The sequence below is a fragment of the Cervus elaphus genome, chromosome 17 (genome assembly GCF_910594005.1).
Source record: "Cervus elaphus chromosome 17, mCerEla1.1, whole genome shotgun sequence".
In the NCBI taxonomy this organism is placed as follows: Eukaryota; Metazoa; Chordata; class Mammalia; order Artiodactyla; family Cervidae; genus Cervus; species Cervus elaphus.
In genome coordinates this window covers 12,736,460-12,761,108 of record NC_057831.1, presented here as the reverse complement: position 1 = coordinate 12,761,108, position 24,649 = coordinate 12,736,460, and the positions used below count along the sequence as shown (strand labels likewise).

Sequence of the window (24,649 nt, the reverse complement as noted above, 5' to 3'; positions counted from 1 at the left end):
TTTATATCTATTAATTTAACTTCTCCATTTTAGTCATTCAATTTGCACAATTTATTACCTTTGCACTATAAATCTTTGAACATAGGATTTTCAATGTAGGAAACATATAGTCATTTAAATGCATAAAAAATCTAAATTAAGATATTAGTAAATTGCTTTATCTGGATCAAACTTTAACACCAGTCTAGGTACAGATCTATTAAAAGCATTATGTGGGGGGAAAAGTAAAATGAATCAGCCTATTAACCACTTATTTTACACTTCAGGTTTATAACACAGATTTTTTTTCCACTAGTTTTGTCTCTCATTAAAAATATACATATAACTTGTTTAGAGACAAAGGTCAAATCTATCCTTAAATTATTGTTTTTTAAGGTCTTAAATAGTAAGTCAATTCTGAGACTAATTAGTTCTGTACTTATCAGTTAAAAAACAGTATAATGATTGTCAGTATAATATTTTTATATTATGTCTAAGGTTTCCTCAGGTATGTTGGGACATAATTAGATGTATCAGAAAAATTGCTTCAGCACCTAATTTTGGAGTTGACTCGTGTGCACAAAAGTGCCAAGTGACAGCTAAGCTTAGTTGATTCTTCGGGGACTCAGTTTCAGTTTAAGGTCACCATCCAAGGGGTCCTTAGGGCATGTGTCACCTTCTCAAAAGAAGTGGAGCCTGAGGGGCTTTCCTGGTGGCTCAGTGGTAAACAATCCAGGTGCCAACGTAGGAGACAGGAATTTGATCCCAGTCTGAGAGGATCCCACGTGCCACAGAACAACTAGGCCTGTGCGCACGCCTAGTAAGCCTGCGCTCTAGAGCCTGGGAGCTGCCACTACTGGGCCCACCTGCCGCAACTGCTGCCGGCCAGGTGCCCTGGAGCCTGAGCTCCATGAGAAAGGGCGTGGAAATAAGCTCATGTACCACAACCACAGACTGGCCCCCACTTGCCACAACTAGAGAAAAGCCAGCAACAAAGATCTAGCACAACCAAATCAATTAATTACTTAATCAAATAAAACACAATAATTATGCAAAAAAGAGAAGTTGCACTTGAGATAGCTTCTGAAATATGGGTAGATTCAAGGAAAGTATTTTAGTCAAGGCTTAGAAACTGTGAAAAGAGGTGAAACTAAACATAGGCAATCCACAGCAGAGGAAGAGACAGTGGGCTAGCCTAACAAATGGTGTATATTGAGAAGTAGCAAGAATAAAAGTGTCATAAAGGTAAATTGAGCTGGATCACATATGACTTTAAAATAAATTTTGATTTCCCAGACAGATAATTTCTTAAATATACTCCAGTAGCCATGTATGGGTGTGAGAGTTGGACTATAAAGAAAGCTGAGCACCAAAGAATCGATGCTTTTGAACTGTGATGTTGGAGAAGACTCTTGAGAGTCCCTTGGACTGCAAGGAGATCCAACCAGTCCATCCTAAAGGAAATCAGTCCTGAATAGTCATTGGAAGGACTGATGCTGAAGCTGAAACTCTGATACTTCAGCCACCTGAGACCAACTGACTCATTGGAGAAGACCCTGATGCTGGGAAAGATTGAAGGCAGGAGGAAAAGTGGGAGACAGAGGATGAGATGGTTGGATGGCATCACCAACTCAATGGACATGACTTTGAGTAAGCTCTGGGAGTTGGTGATGGACAGGGAAGCCTGGCCTGCTACAGTCCACGGGGTAGCAAAGAGTCGGACACAACTGAACTTAGAACTTATATACAGTAAATATCCACTGACTAAATGGATGCATTTTCTCAATAAATGTAAAGACATATAAAAATGCTAATAACTATGTTTGCTTGCCAACAGAGAAAATAATGTCAGGTCATCAGAATTGATGAAAGCAACAGAACTATTGGTGGCATCAATAAGAAGTTTCATTTTGTTGCCAGTGTGAAAGCCTACCTTCACCATGTTCATGATTTTAAAAACCCGCATCAAGACAGAGCAATTATTCTGTCTTAAGGAAACTATGAAAAAAGAACATATCTTCTGAATTCTCTCAAATTTCTATGGATATGTGTGTGTGCTAATTTGCTTTAGTTTTGTCTGGGCTTCCCTGATAGCTCAGTTGGTAAAGAATCCACCTGCAATGCAGGAGATCCTGGTTTGATTCCTGGGTCAGGAAAATCTACTAGAGAAGGGATAGGCTACCCACTACAGTATTCTTGGGCTTCCCTTGTGACTCAGCTGGTAAAGAATCCACCTGCAATGCAGGAGACCTGGGTCCAATCCCTGGGTTGGGAAGATCCCCTAGGGAAGGGAAAGGCTACCCACTCCAGTATTCTGGCCTGAAGAAATCAGTCCAGACCCCCCTATACAGTCCATGGGGTCACAAAGAGTCAGACAGGACTGAGCGACTTTCACTTCATTTCACTTCACTTGTCTGACTCTTTGCAGTCCAATGGACTGTAGCCCTCCAGGCTCATCTGTCCATGGGATTATCCCGGCAAGAATACTGGAGTGGGTTGCCATGCCCTCCTCCAGGGGATCTTCCCAACCAAGGGATTGAACCCACATCTCTTAGGTCTCCTGCATTGGCAGACTGGTTCTTTACCACCAGTGCCATCTGGGAAGCACTTCTATGACTATATCAAGTGTTATAACCAAGGATAAAATATTGTTCATAGAAATCGGTTAGCAGGCTGCAAGAAGACTGAAAATTAAATGTTTAATAATCAGAATGGCCCTTTATTATTTTACCTTTCTCTAAAAACTGCATTATCATCCAACTGATATCACTTTGGTAATGAACATTATCTACATATAATTAAGGGCTTTCCTGATGGCTCAGATGGCAGAGTCTGCCTGAAATGCAGGAGACCCTGGTTTGATGAAACTAAACATAAGCAAGAAAGAATAAATTAAAGTGTAAAAGACATCATCCTCTATAGCCTAAGTTCAGCGTGAGTGCTTTAGATTTACAGGAAGTGCTTTGTGATTGTCTTGAGGACCATACACAAGCAAACTATGACCATATTTTCTGACTTCATCCATAGCTAATATTTCACAATCTTTAGAAATACAGTTAGTTTCTGGAAGTTTCTATAGATTAACTTTATCTGATATCTTGAGTTTTTAGATACACAATGAAATTTTATTAACAATCAGATGACAGCTACTCTAACTGTCTGAGCTTGATCTTGCTTGCCTTAGAAAAAGACATATTCATTTCTATCTCAGTGCCTTTGGTCAGATAATGGCACAATGAAATGCAAATTTCTAAAAAAAAAACCCCAAAACTAGATATATTGTAGTTTACCTAGTTTATGTAGTTTATCTGGCAGAACCATTTAGCAGAAAGAATATGGACTGAAAAACCTGCATTGTTTTCACTGCACCAAATTCTATGCCATAAAAATATGAATTCTTCAGCAATTTGATCCACAATCTCTATCTCAAAGTGAGAAAAATGGCTCAAATAATAATAATATGCTAATATATTTTTTGTCCATAGAGTGAGGTGGTGCTATAGACAAGGCTGTGTTTGAATTTGCTTTTAATTACTCTCAGCTCTATGCCCCAGTCTAATTGTGAGGGTGGCCAGGGAGGCTGCTATCATACACATAACCAACAGTTTTCAAATGAAACCTTCCAGCTTTCCTCAAACTGTTCTGTGGAGGAACAGAATAGCTCTATTCTCCAATTTGGAATCATACAGAAAAATCTCACCAGCCATCCAATACCCTCGCTCTGGAAAATTCAGGGAGATTTTCAGGGAGAACGGACTTCTCCTCACATATTAGTGTGTGATGAAATGTTATACTGCCAGAAAAGGCACATGAGGATAAAGTACTGGGAGTATGCAGAACTTTTCTATGGACAGTTCGAGGTTCTTTGCCACAAAATCATTTTTACCCAAAAAATAATAGTCAAAGGAAAAATCAAAGGCCCAAGATTAAAAGTATCATTTTTATACTGAAAGACAGCATTTCCTTATTGACTTATAAGTAACCCAACATGTTACTTCAGTCCCAATCAAGTTTCTGATATACTTTAATAGTTCTGAGAGAGAACCAGATACAACACCCAAAGAGGCAAAAAAGAGGATTTTCTTCAAAGTGACATGTACCCTGGGCACTTGTGAGTGTATGTGTGTGTAGGATATAAAAATAGTAAACAAATGCACAATTACACACACTATATGATTATCTGCCTGTGGCACTGCTCCAGCCTCTGTCAAATTTCAGTATTCTGTTATTTTGTTTGGGGTTAGTCACTCAAGAAGTCATCAGTAATCCCTGAAAATTATATGAGCAGTGGTAAATAGCTATCTGTTTTTCTATTGAGAATAAGTGATATAGTTGAATTAGAGCTGAAAAATTTGTTGAGTTATAAAGAAGTTTTTCAATTCATACAGTTTATTAGATTAAAATTAGGAAAATCTTCTTTTCAGGATTTCAGAAAAGGAATCACTCAGAAAACCATTTGTACCACATGAACTTGCCTTAAGTTTATGATTTTAAAATTAAAATACAAGTAGAATTTATACTAATTAAAAGGTATAGTGAAGACTCAAAAGGTAAAAAAAAAAAAAAAAAGTCTAGCCAGGATTCAAGAGGGATCACTTAATCTCTTTATAACAATGTCCAAAGTGAGATATTTTATTATAATGGTCATGAAGTATTAGGATGGGTAGAAAAGCTGTTATTTTGAAGTAGTACCAAGGTTTCATCTTTGAAGGATAAAATGCCTAATAGCAGAAATTCAAAAAAGATGACATGATCTTAACAATCTCTAGTTAGTTTATTATTCTAAGCCATGCCCTATTATTTTTGTTTATATGTTTGCTAAAATCATTTGCTCACAGAATGAATTTAATTATATATAAAACAAGATAGGCACGAGTGAGAATGTTGAATCAAGATAATAAAAAAGGGGAATTTTTCTCAGAATTACCTGCCCAAACTAGTAAAACATGTTTGGCTTTTTCTTTATCTGATAGCAATCACAGGGTGAATTTGTTATACTGCAGTCAACTTGACCATAATTTAGAAGTGCTCCCAGTAACACTGTTGCCTAAAGTGATGTGATAATAGGGGTAGCCTCCTGAGGCTAAGTTTAATACCACATTCCCTATAAAACTATTTTTGTTCATATTTACAAGTGTATGAACACTTGATATAGGTAAGTGCTATGTTTACTTGTTATAGAAAAGATGTGGGCTGCTTCTCTATCTTATACTTCAAGCACCATTGTCAAACCCATGTAGGGCAGGAGAATCCATCCAGTGATAAATTTTCATGACTGTATTCATCTCATCACTACAAACTGCAACATGTGTGGAGTAAAGGAGGCCGTTCCATGGGGTACTAGCTCTAACAGGCAAAGCCTAAGAGACCAAGCAATTAAGATCAAAGAAACTTTGGGGTATTTTAGTTTTATGCCCCTCAGAAGCATTTCAGGAGTGGGTAAGGAATGGTTAAGGTTTAGTTCAAGGGTTTTTTTTTTTTTTATTCTATCTCAGACTTACTGCATCTTAAATTTTTGAGTAATTTGGAATCTAAAATATTCAAAATGATATTTTATCAATACCACAGAGTTAGTGAAAGAAACATAATGATGCTATTTATAAATGTTCTTACCTTCACATCTTTGACATTCATCCTTGTTCCTTCCTTCCCAACAAAGATATCATCAATGTCCACAAGGATATACCGGTCCAAAGACAAGGTCAGCCTCTTCCCTGACAGGAAGGAGATGGCATCTATGAAGATGAGCTTGTGCAGCCAAAAGTTTAAGTTGTTGCCAAAAAGAACTCGCTGAATTCCATCATGCAGACCCAGATCCTGAATCACTGTAGCATAGAGTGGTTTGCCGGACAAGGATGAAAGGGATTTTTCTGTCTGTAATTCAGTTAAAAGCACAGGCTGGTAGGTTGAATGATTATATTGGAAAATTGTCCAGTCTTCCCCAGGAAGAGGGCCTTTCTCAACCTTGGGGGCTTTGGTAATATGCAGCAAAGGAGATTGAGGGTTGACCAAACAGTCCTTTAGAGCTAGATTATTGAAAAGGTTTAATGGAAAACCTTTTAATTGTGTACTTGGTGAGCTGTTTTCATTGGCTTTATGAAAACCAATTATACTAACACTGTATTCCACACAGTATTTTTCTAAGAGCTCTCGATTCCATGAGTCCATGCTGACATACTTCAGAATATTTTCATAAATAACTAAAATATATTTCCCTTTGCCATTGTCTGTTAGAGGAGGTATATCTCCCTTGCCGGGGGCAATGACCATGTGGTGCTGAAATCGGCTGGACTCCAAGATAGCGATAATATCTTGCCCAAGTTGAGAGTATTGGCTTTCCACAAACAGGAGGACAATAGGATCAGTTTTGGATGTATCAATAGGTTTCACTGTCTTCAGCTCCATTGACCGGTAAGGCAGGATTTTAACATCAGTACATCCTGCTTCTGCAGTGGTCTCAATAAGTGTCATTTCCTGTTTATAGCCAGAGTAGAGGAAATAGGCAGAGATGACAATGCTCACCACGCAAAAGGTAGTTAAGAGAACAATCAATGTTGGAAAACTTCTCCGAAGCTTCACAATAAGATTCATTTTTTTTTAAATGCGGCTTTGGAAGCTTTTTCCAAATTACTTTCCTAAAGTGCCATCATGAATAAAGTATGAGATGGTACATATGCCACTTCCCAAATGTTCATGTAACCATTGCAAACCATGTAAAATGCGTGATGGGATCACAAGCTAGTTAAAGCAGTACAACAGCGGACCAGGAGAGAAAAAGTTGAAGAGATTTTGAATCTGTCCAATCCCAAAGATTGCTTTAGAGTCCTTGAAACATTACCTGAAAAAGAGAAAAAAAATATAATGACTAACACAAAAATAGCAATCTAAGTATTTGTGTGTATACTTATGCTGATATATAAGAAATATACATATCAAAGATAATTTTAGTGTGTTGATATGCTAAAATATTAATAGCCTAAGGTTTACAGTTTAGATTTTACTACATAGATTGTAGTAGATTTTTTCATGTCTTCAACCATATAAAACCCTATTTGATTTTGCCAAAATATCCATATATCAATATAGAGAAATACAGATTGAGATCATTTTTCAAACTAGTCATCTCAAAAATAAACGTAAGAAAAAAGCTTTAGTGTATAATGGTCATAATATGCAACTTGCTTCCATGAGACTGGTAAACACTATATACTTACAGAATTAGGAAAGCATGGGTTTAGAGCACTGGAGCAGGCTTGTAAGTATCTACTTAGGTATATGGATTATAAGGTGAGAGAATGATTTTGTCTCAAATAAATGGTAGTTACAGCCTTTTCCCTTTAGAAATATTCCTTTCTGAAGTTACAGGGAGACACTTGGCCCTCTTCAGCAAAACAACCAAAATAAAGGATTTCTTTTTCTCCATTATTAGAAGAAAAGTGACAGAGACGCTATGAGACAAAGAACAAAATGGCAACAGGATCTTCAGAACTTTCTAATGAAACAGAGGCCAGAAGCATCTTTTAGATGAGAAGAAAAATCTTGACATGCTTTTCTCAGAGCATATTCCTAAATTTGACTGATATCTGTTATCAGAATTAAAATTGCTTTCCATTATTAACTTTTATCCAACAAATTACTTTCTATCATTCAAAAGAAAAATAATACATAGAAAGCATTAAAAAAATATTTCCCTAAACTGCTTCACCACACTGGATATAATTTTCCATTATAATTTTTGTGTTTTTATTATGTTTTTAATTTGTAATACATATACTGTAAGTTGTGTATTATTGATGTACTAAATCATAGAGAACAAATTAGCATGTTTTATAATAATGAGCTGTATATTCCATCACTTTGTAAATTTTTTATGTTTAAAATTGTTTATTTGAGTAAACAATAATTATGCATATTATTTATTATTAGATTATTAAAGATTAGATTTTTAGAAGATTATTAGATTTTTAGAAGATTGTTAGATTAAATGATTACAGATATGAGTATATCATTACTTCCATTTTATGTTTTTATGTTCTCAAATGCGTTTTTCCTACTTAGTAATTTAAATGAAAAAAAATCAACAAGTTGAAAAATAATGTCTCAGATTTTGGAAAAATATTTAAACAATCTCAAAAGCTAACAATTTAAAAATTTTAAATTTTAAATTTCTACCAAACATTTTTGGTTTTTCAGATTCCAGATATATAAATAGACATGATTTTTCCCCTTTGAAAGAGTGAACAAATTTTTAAAATCTTCCCACTGATTTCAAATTCACTTTAACGGAAAATTAGCACCATATGCCAGGTACTAACTAATACACTGTTACCAAATATAATTTTTAAGTGCTATTTGATTTCCCCCAAATCTTTCAGTTGTTTTAAAGTTTTGCTCCCTTTGAACAAATTAAATTATATTTTACTGAAAAGAAATAAAACACAGTGATAAAAAGGCTTAGATTTGATATAAAATATATAAAATAATTATGGTATGGTCTACCTTACTTTTATGTTTATTTGAAAATGTTCATAAAGTAAATTTTAAAAATAAAAGTCAAATTAAATTGTATAAAATAAATACTGAAAGAGATTTGAAATTTTCCAAAGAAAATTATCCAGTCTTTATCATATTTCTTCCCAGACTTCTCCAAATTCAAGTGTTTGATTAAAAAATCTACTTACAGAAACGGAATCTGTCGCACTCCCACCTCCACCTTGCATCACCCCACAAAAGTAGAAATCTAATCTATAAACTTCAGGGGTTTGCTTAGTATTTTCAGAATACATTTAATCAGGTATTTGAAAAGAAACAATGTGTGTAACAACTTAATAGTTGTTAAATCTTTATCTATTCTGACATCAAAAATGTGACATTTATTTTTGAATATACAAAGCATGAGATGTCAATTTTGCATATTAGAACAGCTCATTCTAATATGCAATAGTAAAAAAAAAAAAATAAAAAAGCATATGGGACCAGAATCTGCCAACCAAAAGAATCAATAACATTTAAATGTGACATTTATTTAGCATTAATATGTTCAGAGTTAGAAGAATGATAGATGCATATTACCACCACTGTGTGTGCGTGTGTGTGTTTGACTCTGCATTTATGTGTGTCTGTTTATCAAATGAGTTATATTTCTCATTCAGTCCACTTGTTCATTCTTCCATAGAAAAGATTCACCAGTGGAGGTGAGGAAGGCTGGACAAAAGAAGATGATATAACGAAGAAATTTATTCATGTTCTATGCCTGAGAAAAGAAATGGTATGGCATTGTTTGGGATGCCAAAGAAATAAAGCATATATAACTGGGGAGGGGAAAAATCTCCACCCTAGCCCACTTGGTTCTTTTGGCTGATCTAATAATTAAAATGGTGGGGGGGAAGGCAGGAGAAAATCAAATTTACTTTCATATGTATGGAGGTCTCATAGATACAAGACCTAAGAAGTGAACAAAGCATGCAGCTTTTAGGCAAAAAACAATACATTTGAGAAGAATTGACAAGACAAAGGAACCATCTTGGGTACTATTTAGTGAACAATCTAAGCAGTTTACATAGCCTTCTCCACCCTGAATTTCCAATCTCTGATGATAAGGATGTCTCCCTACCTCCTGGGGCAGGGAGGATAGCTTTCATATGGGATTACTTCCTAATTTCTGGAGACAAAGGAGAGGTAGAGTGTTCTTGTACTGTTATTTCTTAAGTAACTTTAATTCCAAATAATCAATATGCCCAGTTTTGTGTCCAACTCTTCGTGACCGCATAGACTGTAGCCCACCAAGATTCTGTCCATGGAAATTTCCAGGTAGGAATACTGGAATGGCTTGCCATTTCCTACTCCAGGGGATCTTCTTGACCCAGGGATTGAACCCAAGTCTCCTGTGTCTCCTGCATTGGCAGTCAGATTCTTAATCTGGAGCTTCCCTTGTGGCTCAAGTGGTAAAGAATCTGCCCACAATGCCAGGGACCTGGGTTCGATCCTTGGGTCAGGAAGATCCCAGTATTCTTGCCTGGAGAATTCCAGGGACAAAGGAGGTTGGTGAGCTACAATCCATGGGGTTACAAAGAGTAAGACACCAGTGAGCAACTAACACTTTCAATCAATGTGCCACTTTGGCAAATTTGGAGATGGTCCACCCTAAGCTCCAGCAATATATATTGACCTCTGCCCCTAGGTTCTGGCACAGAACTCCTAAATTCCTTGTAATTTCCTGGGTGATATGAGTGTCTTTTGTTCTAGTGATGCTATACCAAGCAACACCCTGTGGAGCTCTTGGGCACAAAAGCATTGTGTATTTGTTTGATTAGAAGAAATAGGCTTCATTCAGACTCCACGACTTTCCCTGAGTTTCAATGGGCAGGTTCAAGCAGTTGTTAATTAAGGAAGGGAGGGGATGCAAGACTATGGAGAAAACAAACAGCCAAGAGAAACAGTAATGCAACCCTGGGGCAAGGCCCCATTCTGCATCAATGGAGATACACGACGTTATCTTTAAACTCTTTTGCAGATACTAAACCCCCACCAGATGGGAGAAGTTAAGGGTTAATGAAGGCATGCTGCCGATATGCACCTGGAGGCCAGACTGATTGGAACCATTAGATTGATGACGCTGTTTCCTATTTGCCTCACCACCAACCAATCAAAAGAATGTCCATGAGCTGATCACTCTCTCTTTGAAAACATTCTCACTCATTATAGTAAAATTTCTCACTACCCTCTCCAAGTGGGGACACACAGTTTTGAGGGCATTAGCCCACTGTACCCCGGCCCCCCTTCACTTTTCCTGGCAAAGCAATAAAACTATTCTTTTCCACTTCACCCAAAACTCAGTCTCTGAGATTTGATTCCGTGTCAGGATACAGAGGTTAGATTCAGCTTCTTTCTCAGGACCATGCAAGCCCTCACCTATGTATCACTTCATCTAGCTGTTCAACTATATCCTTTATTATGCAATAAACGAGTAAAATTAAGTAGGTGTTTCCTTGAGTTCTCTCAGTTGTTCTAGCAAATAATCAAATCCAAGGTGGAGGCATCCTGGGAACCTCTGTTGTATAGCCAAGAAGGACAGAGGCAGGACTTGTAATTGGATCCGAGTTGAGGAGCAGTCTTATGGGACTGATTCCTACCCAACATATGGGGTCTGCACTAACGCCAGTTAGAGTCCGATTGTGTCCCGGGCTTCCCAGGTGCGGCTAGTGGTAAAGAACCCCCCTGCCAATGCAGGAGACATAAGAGATGTGGGTTCGATCCCTGGGTTGGGAAGATCCCCTGTAGGAGGTCATGGCGACCCACTCTAGTATTCTTGCCTGGAGAATCTCTTTGGACAGAGGAGCAAGGCAGGCTACAGTCCATAGGGTCGCAAACAGTTGGACCCGACTGAAGCAGCTCAGCACACACACCCAGCTAGCGTCCCAAAGCACTGCTTGATGTGGGGAGAAAACCTCACACACCCTGTATCGGAGGAGTTATAAGTATGATGGTGGTATGAGAGTAAAAGAGAAACACACAGGAGGAAAAGTAGGTTCTCTATACACCTATCTGGTATTATGACCCTTAAAAAGAAAAAAAAGACAATGCAGAGTGCAGAGCGGTAGGGACACCTCAGAGACACACATACGTTAAATGAATCATATAAAATTAATATTCATTTAAGGATAATAGTGAAGCCATTAAAATGCTGCTCCCAAAATCCAAAATTACATGGAGCATTTTATGGAGCAGTCTAGGTGATAGGCCAAAATTTTAATTTTACCTTAATAGAGAGCATTGTGAAGGATGATTCTGAGACCAGTTGGCAACAAACAGGCTCACAGGGGCACTCTGCCCGCTTTCCCTTCCACCATGGTGTTGGCTTCCCTTATAATATGAATGGCTATGTGTGGATAGCTGAGTAATTGCATCTGTGAGTCACTATTTCCTTAAGTACCATACCAAGCAAGTTAAATAGGTTTTGATCCCAATTCCGCTAAATCTGCCTTTTATATTTCCTAATAAGTCTATTGTTAAAAATTTGGAAAGGGAGACCTCATTATTTTGGCAACAACGTATCCCAAAATATCAGATGTGTGATCCCTCTGCATATTTTGGTGAAGAAAAAAAAAGGGGGGGTTTACAGGTGCTGCTTTCCTTGTTCTCACTCTTTTCTTTCCTCCCTTTTTTTTAACTTCTAATCTTCCAAGTGTGACTTATCACATCAATAGTAGTAGAATATCTACCAAATGTCTACCAGAATTTCCCTCTCTTTTAAGATTGGATAGTATGAAGAAATTACTGTTTTGTGTATCTATTTTTAAATCACTCTTTGACTCATTTCCACATTGTGTTTATAGATTTTCTAAAATACAGTCTGCAAAATCCATTTACCAACAGGTCCTCAATTATCGTAAATTTTTACTAATCTCTGGTAGCAGCAGAGAAATCAGTAAACAAAGCAACTGCAGGTCCTACTGTAGTCGCGAATTTTGGCATGAAGGAAATTCAGAAGTAAGTTAGAGGCTAGGATTAGCAATGATTATACACGTGATTGTTTCTTTCTTGAAGGTGATCTGATGAGATCTTCAAAGAGACTCAAAGTTCAGCTGAAATTGAAAGCAAGGAGAAAATATTTACTGGCATTTAATGAGAAGCTGCTGTTTGCTGGTCATTATTCTACATTCTTGGCATTCATCAGCCTGTTTAGCCATTATTAGTCTATTTTTTAAATGAAGAAACTGAGATTTAGAGGGTGTAAGAAAAAGACTGAGATTATATCATGAGTGATTTGTGATGCTAGAGTTCCATTTTCTCACCATAGCACTTGTTGAGAAAAATCAAAATTAAGTTAGATGAAACCAAAACCTTAGCAGTTACCATAATGAAGTAATTTAAGATATCAGCAAGTTTTATTTCAACTTTAAAAATTCATATATTCAAAGCTAAAAATATCTAACGCAAAAACAGAAAACATCTAGAAGTGAATTATTAGTAGATCAGTTGAAAAGAAGCTGTATTGTAAGTTGTGATGACATAAGAATTGCAATAATTTGATCACTCTTGACTTTTCATGATATATGGAGGGGGAAACATATTTTACCAAATACCTCATTTCTACATGTTTCATGAGATTTTTGTTTGACCCTTAAGATTATAATAAAGAGCTTATATTTCATATCAATACAGGAGTGTCTTTAATTAAAAACTGTGCCATGTAAACATTTAACAGTTTATTCAAATACATTCATTAATTGCATTTTCACTCTCTAGGGGAGAATTCTAAAATTTGTAACCATATTCCAAGAGAGATACTCTTTTTTTTTTTTTTTTTCAAGTATAGGTCAGCACCACATAAAGAAAAATGAAATAGACCAGAATAGAAATACAGATATACTTCAGGAGTGAAGGTAAGTAGTGCTTTAAGAAATTTTTGTTGTTAGAGGTATGTGTGTCTTGTGTGTATGTGCGTGTGTCTGTGTATTAGTGTTCTGGATCCCGATGTAAGATTATTTTCTATTCTGAATCAGGGTCAAAAGGTTTTGAGAAACACTACTTGAGAGGGCGCAGCTAATTCAAATTATTTAACCTGATTTTATAAATAACACAGAGGTTTTAGCTGAAGATGAAAACAGTCTCTTTTGATTCCAAGTGATTCCTGAAAGTATCCATTATTGATTTAACCAAACTGGAGACTAGGAATTGGTTGATAACAGATGCTGTGGTCACTTGGCACTCTTTTCAGCATCCAGGACACAAAATATTATGATATTATTTTTGGTAACAACCATAGCTTCATACATAACTTTACAGATGAATGTACAAAGTGATGAGTAACTATTATATTTAATGAGAATCAAAGAAGCATACTTATTTTATCCTTTTCTACAATAAAGATATTTTCTACCCTTGTAAATAACCAGTTAACTACTACCCAACTTTAAGATATTTCATATTTTCTTGAGTTCAGTAATATAATATACAGTTACTTTAATCCTCAAAGTGTGCATTTTTATCACTAAAAACTCCAAAAGTGTAATTTCAAGTGTAATAATACCATTACTACCACTGTATTATATTGTAACATCATATTATACTAGGTACATAGCTCTGAGCTATCAGTTACATTCACACTTCAAAAGCTTATGAAGACAACTCAGTAAATAGAGAGCAAATGTCAGGTGATCTCTCACCATTTCCTGGAGATATACTACTTACCACTTTCCTAGGTCTTGTTTTCTAAAGCAGAGAAACAACACAATTTTTCAAAAAGAAAAATCTATTTGTATTAAAATCAAATTGCGAATATCTATGTATTTATCTTATTTATTAGAAAAACATGGAAACTTTGAGAAGAAGGAAAATACTAAGTGTACATTTATTCTGATTTGCCACATAAGATATCTAGATATAGTAGCATAAATGCTATTTGTGACCAAGTGGGGTGAGTAAGTAATCATTATGTAAAACTGTTTTATATTTATATTCAAAATTTCATGATTGATTTTTGCTTTTAATAGTATCTCCAGTATGGTCCAGGATTAAATAGAATTAGACAGTTCTGGAATGCCTGTATCTTTCCCAAGGGCTCTGGAAATCCAGACCAACTCCCTTAGAAACTTGGGATGACTTTGGATAGATCTGTGGCATCTGTCTCATTTTGTCTGGATTTGGAGGTCTCCAGGCAAGAATATTGTAGTGGGTTGCATTACCTTCTCCAGGGGATCGTCCCGATCCAAGGATCAAATCTGGATCTCCTGCAATATCCAAAACTGAACTGATTTTTTGCCTTTCCAGTCCTAGTTTTATTTTAAATGTCCAATTGTAAATATTAGGGCTTCCATGGTGGCTCAGATTGTAAAGAATGTGCCTGCATTGCAGGATGTTGTTACATTAGATTGGCTGATTAATGGCCACATTCTTCACATTTAATCCATTAGCACAAGTTTTAAATCCACTGTTAAAAAAAAATAAAGACTTATTAGAAATGAAAGGAAAATAGTAAAGAAAAGAAATTAAGAACAGATGAAAGCAAAAGTCAGGCAGGTGTGTTTATTTTTTTAATGATGAGATGATATAGAGCTGAATTTGAAGATACCTGAATACTTGAAAAATAGACTTTTTAATAAAATAATTTTTTTATAATTATAATTTGATCACCTCAAATATCAAGGGTGGGGAGTCTGGTTAGATTGGGTTATCAAGATTCCTGCTAAAACTAGATTTTGCAAGAAAATGCAAACCTGGGAGAAGGTTCAGAAGCCTGGTTAGAGTTTGGTCAAACAAAGCATCTTTGTCACATGCATGAAACAATCATGCTAAATCAACAACTTTTTCACATTTTGCATATATTAACTTTTTTCTCTACCCCAAGGAATAAGTCAAATGCTACCTTCTCCAGAAACTTGTGGGTTGGGGGAAAAAGTCTGAACCTCAGTTTTGTCCTTGGGAAACTAAAGAAACTTAGCTGTTTATCTATTTCCACGAGTTTGTTACATTTTTAACAATTTTACAACTAATTTTTATAACACAAGTAAAGTTACTATAAATACTAGGAGATAAAGCATTATAATTCATCTTTCATAAAGTTTACAACTATAATAGAATGTAATATAATTTGAAAAGTAAAATATTAAAAAGAATTTATTCTCAAGCTAGTTAACCTTTTTTAAAACACAGGCCATACAAACAAGTTAATCAGTTATGTTTGCCATCTGTTTTACTAGAATTCAAGATGTTAACCTAAATATTGGTATGTTACATTTACTTGAAAAGAGAAAACTAAGACATTTGTTTTTTAAAATGCATTATTTCTTATTTCTAAACGTGAATCTCCTAGCATATTCAACACTAGAGGGCGATGCGTTCTTGCTTTTATTATAAAAATAGAACCACAGCACTTCCTCTGTTGACAGCTGAAATGCTAAGTAGCTGAGTACAGAGTGCATAGGTAACTTTGCTTTTAAGACAAGCATTCTGCTGTTGACATCAGAGAAACATCAGTGATTCTTAAGATTAAAATACCAATTATGCCACATTTCTATGCCAAATACATTTAGTTAATTCATACTTGAAATAAAAACAACCAATATTAGATTGCTTATATGATTTCATTTCCAAATTCTTATTTCTGCTTTTTCATTAAATATATTTTTTGCTGGTGTACCCAAGATATAGATAAATGAAATATCACAAGTTCTTAACATCTTACTAATTTTTGCAAACTTTTAAGATCTAAATCTTTTACTTAAGGGAACAAAATTATAGTGTCTGTAATTCAAAGATGTATAAAACAAACTTTGCTACATCTTGTTTCCAACTAACATTTTCTTTAGGATATACAAATTTTATTGCTTAAATGGGTAGAATGCTATACTTTTTTTGTGTGAAATAGAGTTACCATTCAGTTTTACATTTCTCTACTATGCAATCATGTTTGTGCCATAATTTCATTGGCCCCAAAAAACATGATTTCTGAAGATTTGAATCTGCTTAAATGATTACCTTCTTTTAATAATCTTAGGAGTAAGTAAATAAGATAAATGATAATCAAAACTTAAATACAAAAGAGAAATGTGAATATAATGATTTAGGTCATCTCCCAATTTACTTTACTTTTCAGTTCTATGTGGAAATATAAAACATAAGAATTTATTCAAAATAATTTAAAATTGTGGTCACAATTTCTGTTTAAAATGGAATTATGATTTATTTGAAAAGCTTTCTAGATACCAACTTCTACTGCTCCCAGTTATATCTTAGAATTATATTATGTGTTTTCATTATAATTTATCATTTACCTGAGAATCTGTAAAAGATACCTGTTTGCATATAGTTGCTGATGATTTGAAAGACAATGAATCATTAGGAGGTTGTCCAGGCAATGAAATTAATCATCTTGAGTAATATGGACAAACATATAACAAAATTTATTTCTGTTCATGTTTTGAGACTTTCCCAAAGTTATTTCCATAAGTTAGTCATTAAAAATTTGTTAAAGTATAGAGACTAAGAAATGATGTTCAGTACCACAGTATCATAAAAGAGTACTGAATCAGATGGCAACATAGCTTACAAACTATAATTGGAATTCAAACATCAAGATGATTGAAAATGCAATTAAAGAATAGTTCTTAATTAGATTTAGTCACGTCATTCAGCTCAAGTCATAGTCAAGGCCACACATACACATGCACGCACAATGCAAATCATAAAAGTCCATTTTGGAAAAGTGGCCATAGACCAAATACTGCAAAGTCAGCAACATCACTGTCAAGATTAAGATCTGGGCAGTTCTCTATGAACTGCTGCTATTGATGTCTCTGGATTGTGGATATAGATGAAGACACCCTAACCTGTAGGGAATCTATTCTATACACTTTTAGTTGGCATGGCCCTGCCTTGGCTGTGAGAGAAGCTGGGAAATAATTATCAGATATCTAATGTGAAGAAGTTGAAACTTCTATGATCATGAATTTTTTAAGCATAAAAAGAGTTCAAATTGTTGAACAGAATGAAGATAAAATAATTGATAAAATGTAAATTAAACTAAATGACCTTAAATATGAAATGATAATAATAAATTCTCATGGGACTGAAAATAAAATCAGAGATAGTTGAAATAAATAAGATCAATAGAACCAATAGAAGTCAGAAGAGAGTAAATGGAGCAAAAATGTTCTAAGAACACTGTATTAAGGTCATGATATTAATTGACTTAAGACATTGTTAAGTATGTATATTTTGATTTCTAATGAAACAAATATAGAACGTATATCTCCAAGACTACTACAGGAGACATAAAGAAGTGGTAGAAAAAATATTTAATTAAAAAGAATAAGCGGGAAAAAAGAAACCTGAATAGGTGTGACTAATGCAAAACAAAAAATATTTCGGTCTGCTTATGTTAGTAATCAAATTGCATGCTCAGTCACTTCAGTCGTGTCTGACTACTTGGGAATTTCTGGGCTATAGCCTGTCAGGCTCCTCTGTCATGGGATTCTGCAGGCAAAATTACTGGAGTAGCTTGCCATGCCTTCCTCCAGGGGCTCTTCCCTGATCCAGGGATCAAACCCTCATCTCCTGTGTTTCTTGCATTGCAGGCAGATTCTTTTACCACTAAGCTACCAGGAGGCCCTGGTAATCACATTAAATATAAATAAACTAAATTATCTTTTAAAAACAAGATTGGCAGACTGACTTGGAAAAGCTCACAAATCCAAGTATATGTTGTTTAAAAGTAACACATGAAAAAATGTGTGAAAGTAAACATCTGAAAAAAGATACATCAGAAATATTTTAATTAAAAGAAAACTAATAAAGCTATCTAAATATCATAAATTTAAATATAAGGCGAAAGAGTTACTAGAGATACAGAGATCACTTTAAAACAGCAAAAAGTTCAGTTCACTAGAAGTCATTAAATTTAAATTTATGTGCATCTAATATCATGACCTCAAATATATAGAGATAAGCAGAACTACAAGCTATTATTTACAAATTTCCAATTGTAGAGAATGAATTTATGACATATGCCAAGAATTCATTGAAAAATCAGACAGAAGATTAGTAAGGTTAAAGAAATACTTATAAACACAATTAACAAATTTTGTCTAAAAGACATACTTAAAATATTATAGTCAATAGCTGTAGAATGCATATTGAACTTATGGATATTTACAAAAATTAATCATACTGAGTCCTAAAGAAAGTCTCAATAAATATTAAAGAACTAAACATCATATAGAAATGTACTATAACCATGATATAATTAATAGAAACTAATAACAAACAACTAGAAAATTCTCATATATTAGAAATCTAAGAAATATAATTCTAAATAACTTAAAGCAAAGAAAAAAATGAATATATACATTATGTTACAAATTATATCCAAAATAACACATATGAAAATTTGTGTATTAAGCTACCATAATAGACAAATTTAGAATCTTAGAAGCAGGTACTCATAAAAAGTATGAGCAGTCTTCTCAATAAGCTAGAAAATAATAAGATAATAACAAAGATGGTAGAAGAAAACCATAACAAAATGGGCTGAAAAAAATCAGATAAAAATGCAATGTGTGTGTTAGTCACTCAGTCGTGTCTGACTCTTTGTGACCACATGGACTATAGCCCTGCCAGGCTCCTCTGTCCTTGGGATTCTCCAGGCAAGAATACTGGAGTGGGTTGCCATTCCGTTCTCCAAAAAATACAGTAAAAATATCTAAAACCTGATTCTTTTCAAAAGGCTGACAAATTTGACAAACATTAAGATTAAAAGGAAATAAACCACATATAAGCTACAGGGATGAGAAAGAGAAAGTTACTTTTCCTTCAGACATTGAAAAGATATGAGAACACTATTTATGACTTTATAAAAATACTTTTAAAAGAATTTAAGTAAATGAATACAGCAAAATGCAGTAATTTGAATAGTCAAAAATATTCCCACAAAGAACACTCCAGTCACTGATTGCTCTGCCATAAGGTCCAATCAAAGTTTTAAGGAATAAATAATTCAAATTGTACACAATCTTTTGTCAAATAAATGAAAAAACAAGAATAATACCTGTCAACCTTATTGTATTAGGCTAAAATAACCTGTTGTTTTTGGTTAGTTGCCAAGTCGTGTCTGACTCTTTTGTTAGACAGCAGTAATTGATGAAGGGGTAATATAAAAAAGAAAACTACAGGAAATATAATTTATGAATATAAAGTGTAAAGATTCTAAACAAAGTATTTATAAATCAAACTATCCATAAAAAAGAATGAAATGTTATGACAAAGTTAAGAGTTGCTCCTATAGGTTGATCTGTGTCTCCCTCCACATTGGTATGTTGAAGTCCTACCCCTACTACCTCAAAATGTGAACTTATTACAAATATAATCAGTTAAAATGAAGTCATACTGTACTAAGGCAGACCCCCAAACCCATCTGACTGATTAAAGGAGAAATTGTAAAAAGGAGAAATTCAACACAACACAGGGCTTCCTAGGTGGCTCAGTGGCAAAGAATCTGCCTGCCAATGCAGGAGATGTGAGTTCAGTCCATAGGTGGGGAAGATGCCCTGGAGAAGGAAATGGCAACCCACTCCAATATTCCTGCCTGGGAAACCCTATGGACAGAGGAGCCTGGTGGCTGTGGTCCATGGAGTTGCGAAGAGTCCAACAGGACTTAGCAACTGAGAAATAAGCAATTAGCAATCAACACAACCCAGACACATGCAAGTGGAGAATGTCATGTGGACACTGAAATTTTGCTGCTACAAGTCAGGAACTGCCTGAAGCCAGGAGAGAGACCAGGAAAATCTCCTTCCCTAGGGCCTTCAGCAGATGCACAGCTCTGCTGACACCTTGATCTCAAACTTCCAGCCCCTAGAACTGTGAAACAATAAATTTCTAATCTTTAAGCTACTCATTTTGTGGAACTTTATTATGTTGTGTGTGCTCACTCACTGTCAGTCATGTCCGACTCCTTGCTACACTATGGACTGTAGCCTGCCAGGCTCCTCTGTCCATGGGATTCTCCAGGCAAAAATACTGGAGTGGGTTGCCATGCCCTCCTCCAGGGGACCTTCCCAACCCAGGGATGTAACCCACATCTCCAGCATCTCCAGCATTGCAGGCAGATTCTTTACAGCTGAACCACCAGGGAAGTCCTTATTATGGTAGCCCTAGCAAGCTAATATGGGGCCTCCCTGGTGGCTTAGCCGTAAGGAAGTCACCTGCAATGCAGGAGACGGGGATTCCATCCCTGGGTGGGGAAGATCCTTGGAGGAGGAAGTGGCCATCCACTCCATATTCTTGCCTGCCAATTCCCATGGACAGTGGAGGCTGGTGGGTTACAGTCCATGGGGTTGCAAAAGAGTCGGGCATGACTTGGCAACTGAACAACCACGAACAAGCAAACTAATACACTAATTATTGTATAGCCCCTCATTCACACAAACCATCTTTACCCAGCTTTTAGAAAATCATACATTTTTTGTTTTATATAAGTTCTTTGTCACATTTTCTGTTTCCTTCTCATCTCTCCTTGAAATGTGGAGTTCCCTAGAGCTTAGTCCTTGAACCTCATCTCATTTCTATTTACATTCATTTCCTTGATGACCTCACACTGTTTTATGGTTTTAAACACTATCTAGAAGCTGAAGAAAATTTTATCTCTAGATAAATCTTTTGCTTGCTTCTATTTGTGTGTTCAATCACTTGCTGGTATTTCTACTTGGAAATCTAATTTACATCTCAAACTAGACTAAGACCAAAATATAAGGACCTACTATGTAGAATGTAGGGAAAACCACGAGACCATTCAGGTATGACCTAAATCAAATACCTTACAATTATACAGTGGAAGTGACAAATAGATTTAAGGATTAGATCTGACAGAGTGCCTGAAGAACTATGGATGAAGGTTCATGGCATTGTACAGGAGGCAGTGATCAAGACCATCCCCAAGAAACAGAAATGCAAAAAGGCAAAACGGTTGTCTGAGGTGGCCTTACAAATAGCTGAGAAAGAGAAGCAAAAGGCAAAGGAGAAAAGGAAAGATATTCCCATTTGAATGCAGAGTTCCAAAGAATAGCAAGGAGAGATAAGAAAGACTTCCTCAGTGATCAATGCAAAGAAATGGAGGAAAACAATAAAATGGGAAAGACTAGAGATCTCTTCAAGAAAATTAGAGATCAATAAAGGACAGAAACAGTATGGACCTAACAGAAGCAGAAGATATTCAGAGTCATTTTGTCAGATGTGTTCTTGAAGGACTCAGGCAAGTACATGCTAAGACTTTAAACTATGCCAAATTGGCAAACAGAACAGGAGAAGGAAGCTCCTGGTAAATTCCTAGACAGACTGAGAAAAGCCCTTTGCAGGTTCACTAAGATTGATCCCAAAAGTGAAGAGGGAAGAGTGATCTTAAAAGATAGATTTCTCACTCAATCGGCTCCAGATATCTGCCCTAAGCTATTAAAACAGGTGTATGAACCAAATCAGTCTTTAGATAATCTGTTGCAACTGGTTCAAAGAGTCCATTATGGTAGGGAAAATGAGGAAAAGAAAGAAAGGCAGAAAAAGACAAAGGAACAGGCAGAAGCCCTTGTAATTGCTGTCAGAACCATTCTTAAACAGCCTGAGAAAAATGCCAAGAGGGACCCAGGTGAAAAGGGATGGGCTTGCTATTACTGTGGAAAGGAGGGTCACTCTTTCTGCCCCCTTCTGATGTCTATGTCAGAAGGTTTCTCTATCTCTTTTATACTTTAATAAAACTTTATTACACAAAAGTGTGTAATCAAGCTGTGATCAAGCTGTGTCTCTGGCCCCAGATTGAATTCTTCTTATCCGGAGACCAAGAATCCCAGAATCTTCCATGGTTCAGCAACAACATTTCAATATTAAGAAGAAGTGGCAAGAATACACAGAACTATACAAAAAAGATCTTCACAACCCAGATAATCACAATGGTATGATCACTCACCAAGGGCCAGACATCCTGGAATGTGAAGTCAAGTGGGCCTTAAGAAATATCACTACAAACAAAGCTAGTGGAGGAGATGGAATTCCAGTTGAGCTATTTCAAATCCTAAAAGATGATGCTGTGAAAGTGCTGCACTCAATATGCCAGCAAATTTGGAAAATTCAGCAGTGGCCACAGGACTGGAAAAGGTCAGTTTTCATTCCAATCCGAAAGAAAGGCAATCCCAAAGAATGCTCAAACTACTGCACAATTGTACTCATTTCACATGCTAGTAAAGAAATGCTCAAAATTCTCCAAGCCAGGCTTCAACAGTACATGAACCGTGAACTTCCAGATATTCAAGCAGGATTTAGAAAAGGCAGAAGAACCAGAGATTAAATTGCCAACATCCACTGGATCATCGAAAAAGTGAGAGTTCCAGAAAAACATCTACTTCTGCTTTATTGACTATGCCAAAGCCTTTGTGTGGATCACAACAAACTGTGGAAAATTCTTCAAGAGATGGGAATACCGGAATACCCGACCTGCCTCTTGAGAGATCTGTATGCAGGTCAAGAAGCAACAGTTAGAACTGGACATGAAACAACAGGCTGGTTCCAAATCGGAAAAGGAGTACATCAAGGTTGTATATTGTCACCCTGACTATTTAACTTATATGCAGAGTGCATCATGAGAAATGCTGGGCTGGAGGAAGCACAAGCTGGAATCAAGATTGCTGGGAGAAATATCAATAGCCTCAGATCTGCAGATGACACCACCCTTATGGCAGAGAGTGAAGAACTAAAGACCCTCTTGATGAAAATGAAAGAGGAGGGTGAAAAAGTTGGCTTAAAACTCAACATTCAGAAAACTAAGATCATGGCATCCGGTCCCATCACATCAAGGTGAATAGATGGTGAAACAGTGGAAATCATTACAGACTTTATTTTTCTGGGCTCCAAAATCACTGCAGATGGTGACCGCAGCCATATAATTAAAAGACGCTTGCTCCTTGGAAGAAAAGTTATGACCAACCTAGACAGCTTATTAAAAAGCAGACATATTACTTTGCCAACAAACATCCATCTAGTTTTTCCAGTACTCATGTATGGATGTGAAAATTGGACTATACAGAAAGCTGAGCACAGAAGAATTGATGCTTTTGAACTGTGGTGTTGAGAAGATTGTTGAGAGTCTCTTGGACTTCAAGGAGATCGAACCAGTCCATCCTAAAGGAAATCAGTACTGAATATTCATTAGAAGGACTGATGCTGAAATTGAAACTTCAATACTTCGGCCACCTGATGCAAAGAACTGACTCATTTGAAAAGATCCTGATGATGGGAAAGATTAAAGGTGGGAGGAGAAGGGGGCAACAGAGGAAGAGATGGTTGGATGGCATCACTGACTCAACGGACATGAGTAAACTCCAGGTTTGGTGATGGACGAGGAGGCCTGGCATGCTGTAGTCCATGGGGTCACAAAGAGTCAGACACGACTGAGCAACTGAACTGACTGACTGACTATACAGCATAATTAACTCTTCTCAATATTCTGTAATGACCTATACAGGAAAAGAATCTTAATAAGAGTAGATACATGTATATGTATAACTGTTTTACCTTGCTGTACATCAGAAACTAATACAACATTTAAAATTAATTATACTCTGATAAAAATTCTTTGAAAAAGACCAAATCTGATTGCCTGATACTTTTCTGAACCCCAAACTGATTCCTCTCACTGTTTGCCCAGATACGTAAATGATAGATGCATTATTTTCTTTGCTTAGGGACACACACACACACGTATGCACACAAGCACACACTTTGGGCTTAGTTGACTTTCTTTCCCATAAGGCTCACTAGATTTTCAATCTATTGGCTCTACCTGTAAAATTTGGCTAGAATCTGAACAATCTTAAAACCTTCTTCGCTGTCACTCTAATCCATATTAGCGTTATATCTAATTGATTTCTGCCTCTGCCTTTTCCCCACATCAGATTTTTTGGCCAGAGGAATCATTTTACAAGTTACATCACATTAGGGCCCTCTTCTGATCAACTCTCACAGTAAATTTCATAGTGGTCTCTACAGCTCTTTCTACCACTTCTCTTTCTCTGAACTCTCAACAACTCCACTGGCCTTCTTGATGTTCTCTGGTAATTCAATTGATAAGATAGGTAGGTACCAGAAGATAAAAAGATCTTATTCAAAATGTTACAAATTTACAATTGCC

At 35.9% G+C, this 24,649-nt stretch overlaps 1 protein-coding gene across 2 annotated transcripts in view; it reads right to left on the bottom strand.

Moving 5' to 3' along the window:
- LOC122673402 (bifunctional heparan sulfate N-deacetylase/N-sulfotransferase 4) overlaps window positions 1-24,649 on the bottom strand; it is a 298,043-nt gene that overhangs the window by 256,833 nt on the left and 16,561 nt on the right. Inside the window, exon 2 of one of the 2 annotated variants that reach the window (XM_043871154.1) lies at window positions 5,593-6,817. In XM_043871154.1, the coding sequence (XP_043727089.1) occupies window positions 5,593-6,570 (978 nt within the window). In that variant the 5' untranslated portion in view covers window positions 6,571-6,817. Of the gene's footprint in view, window positions 1-5,592; window positions 6,818-24,649 lie in introns of those variants that run through there. The other variant, XM_043871156.1, reaches the window with a different exon arrangement.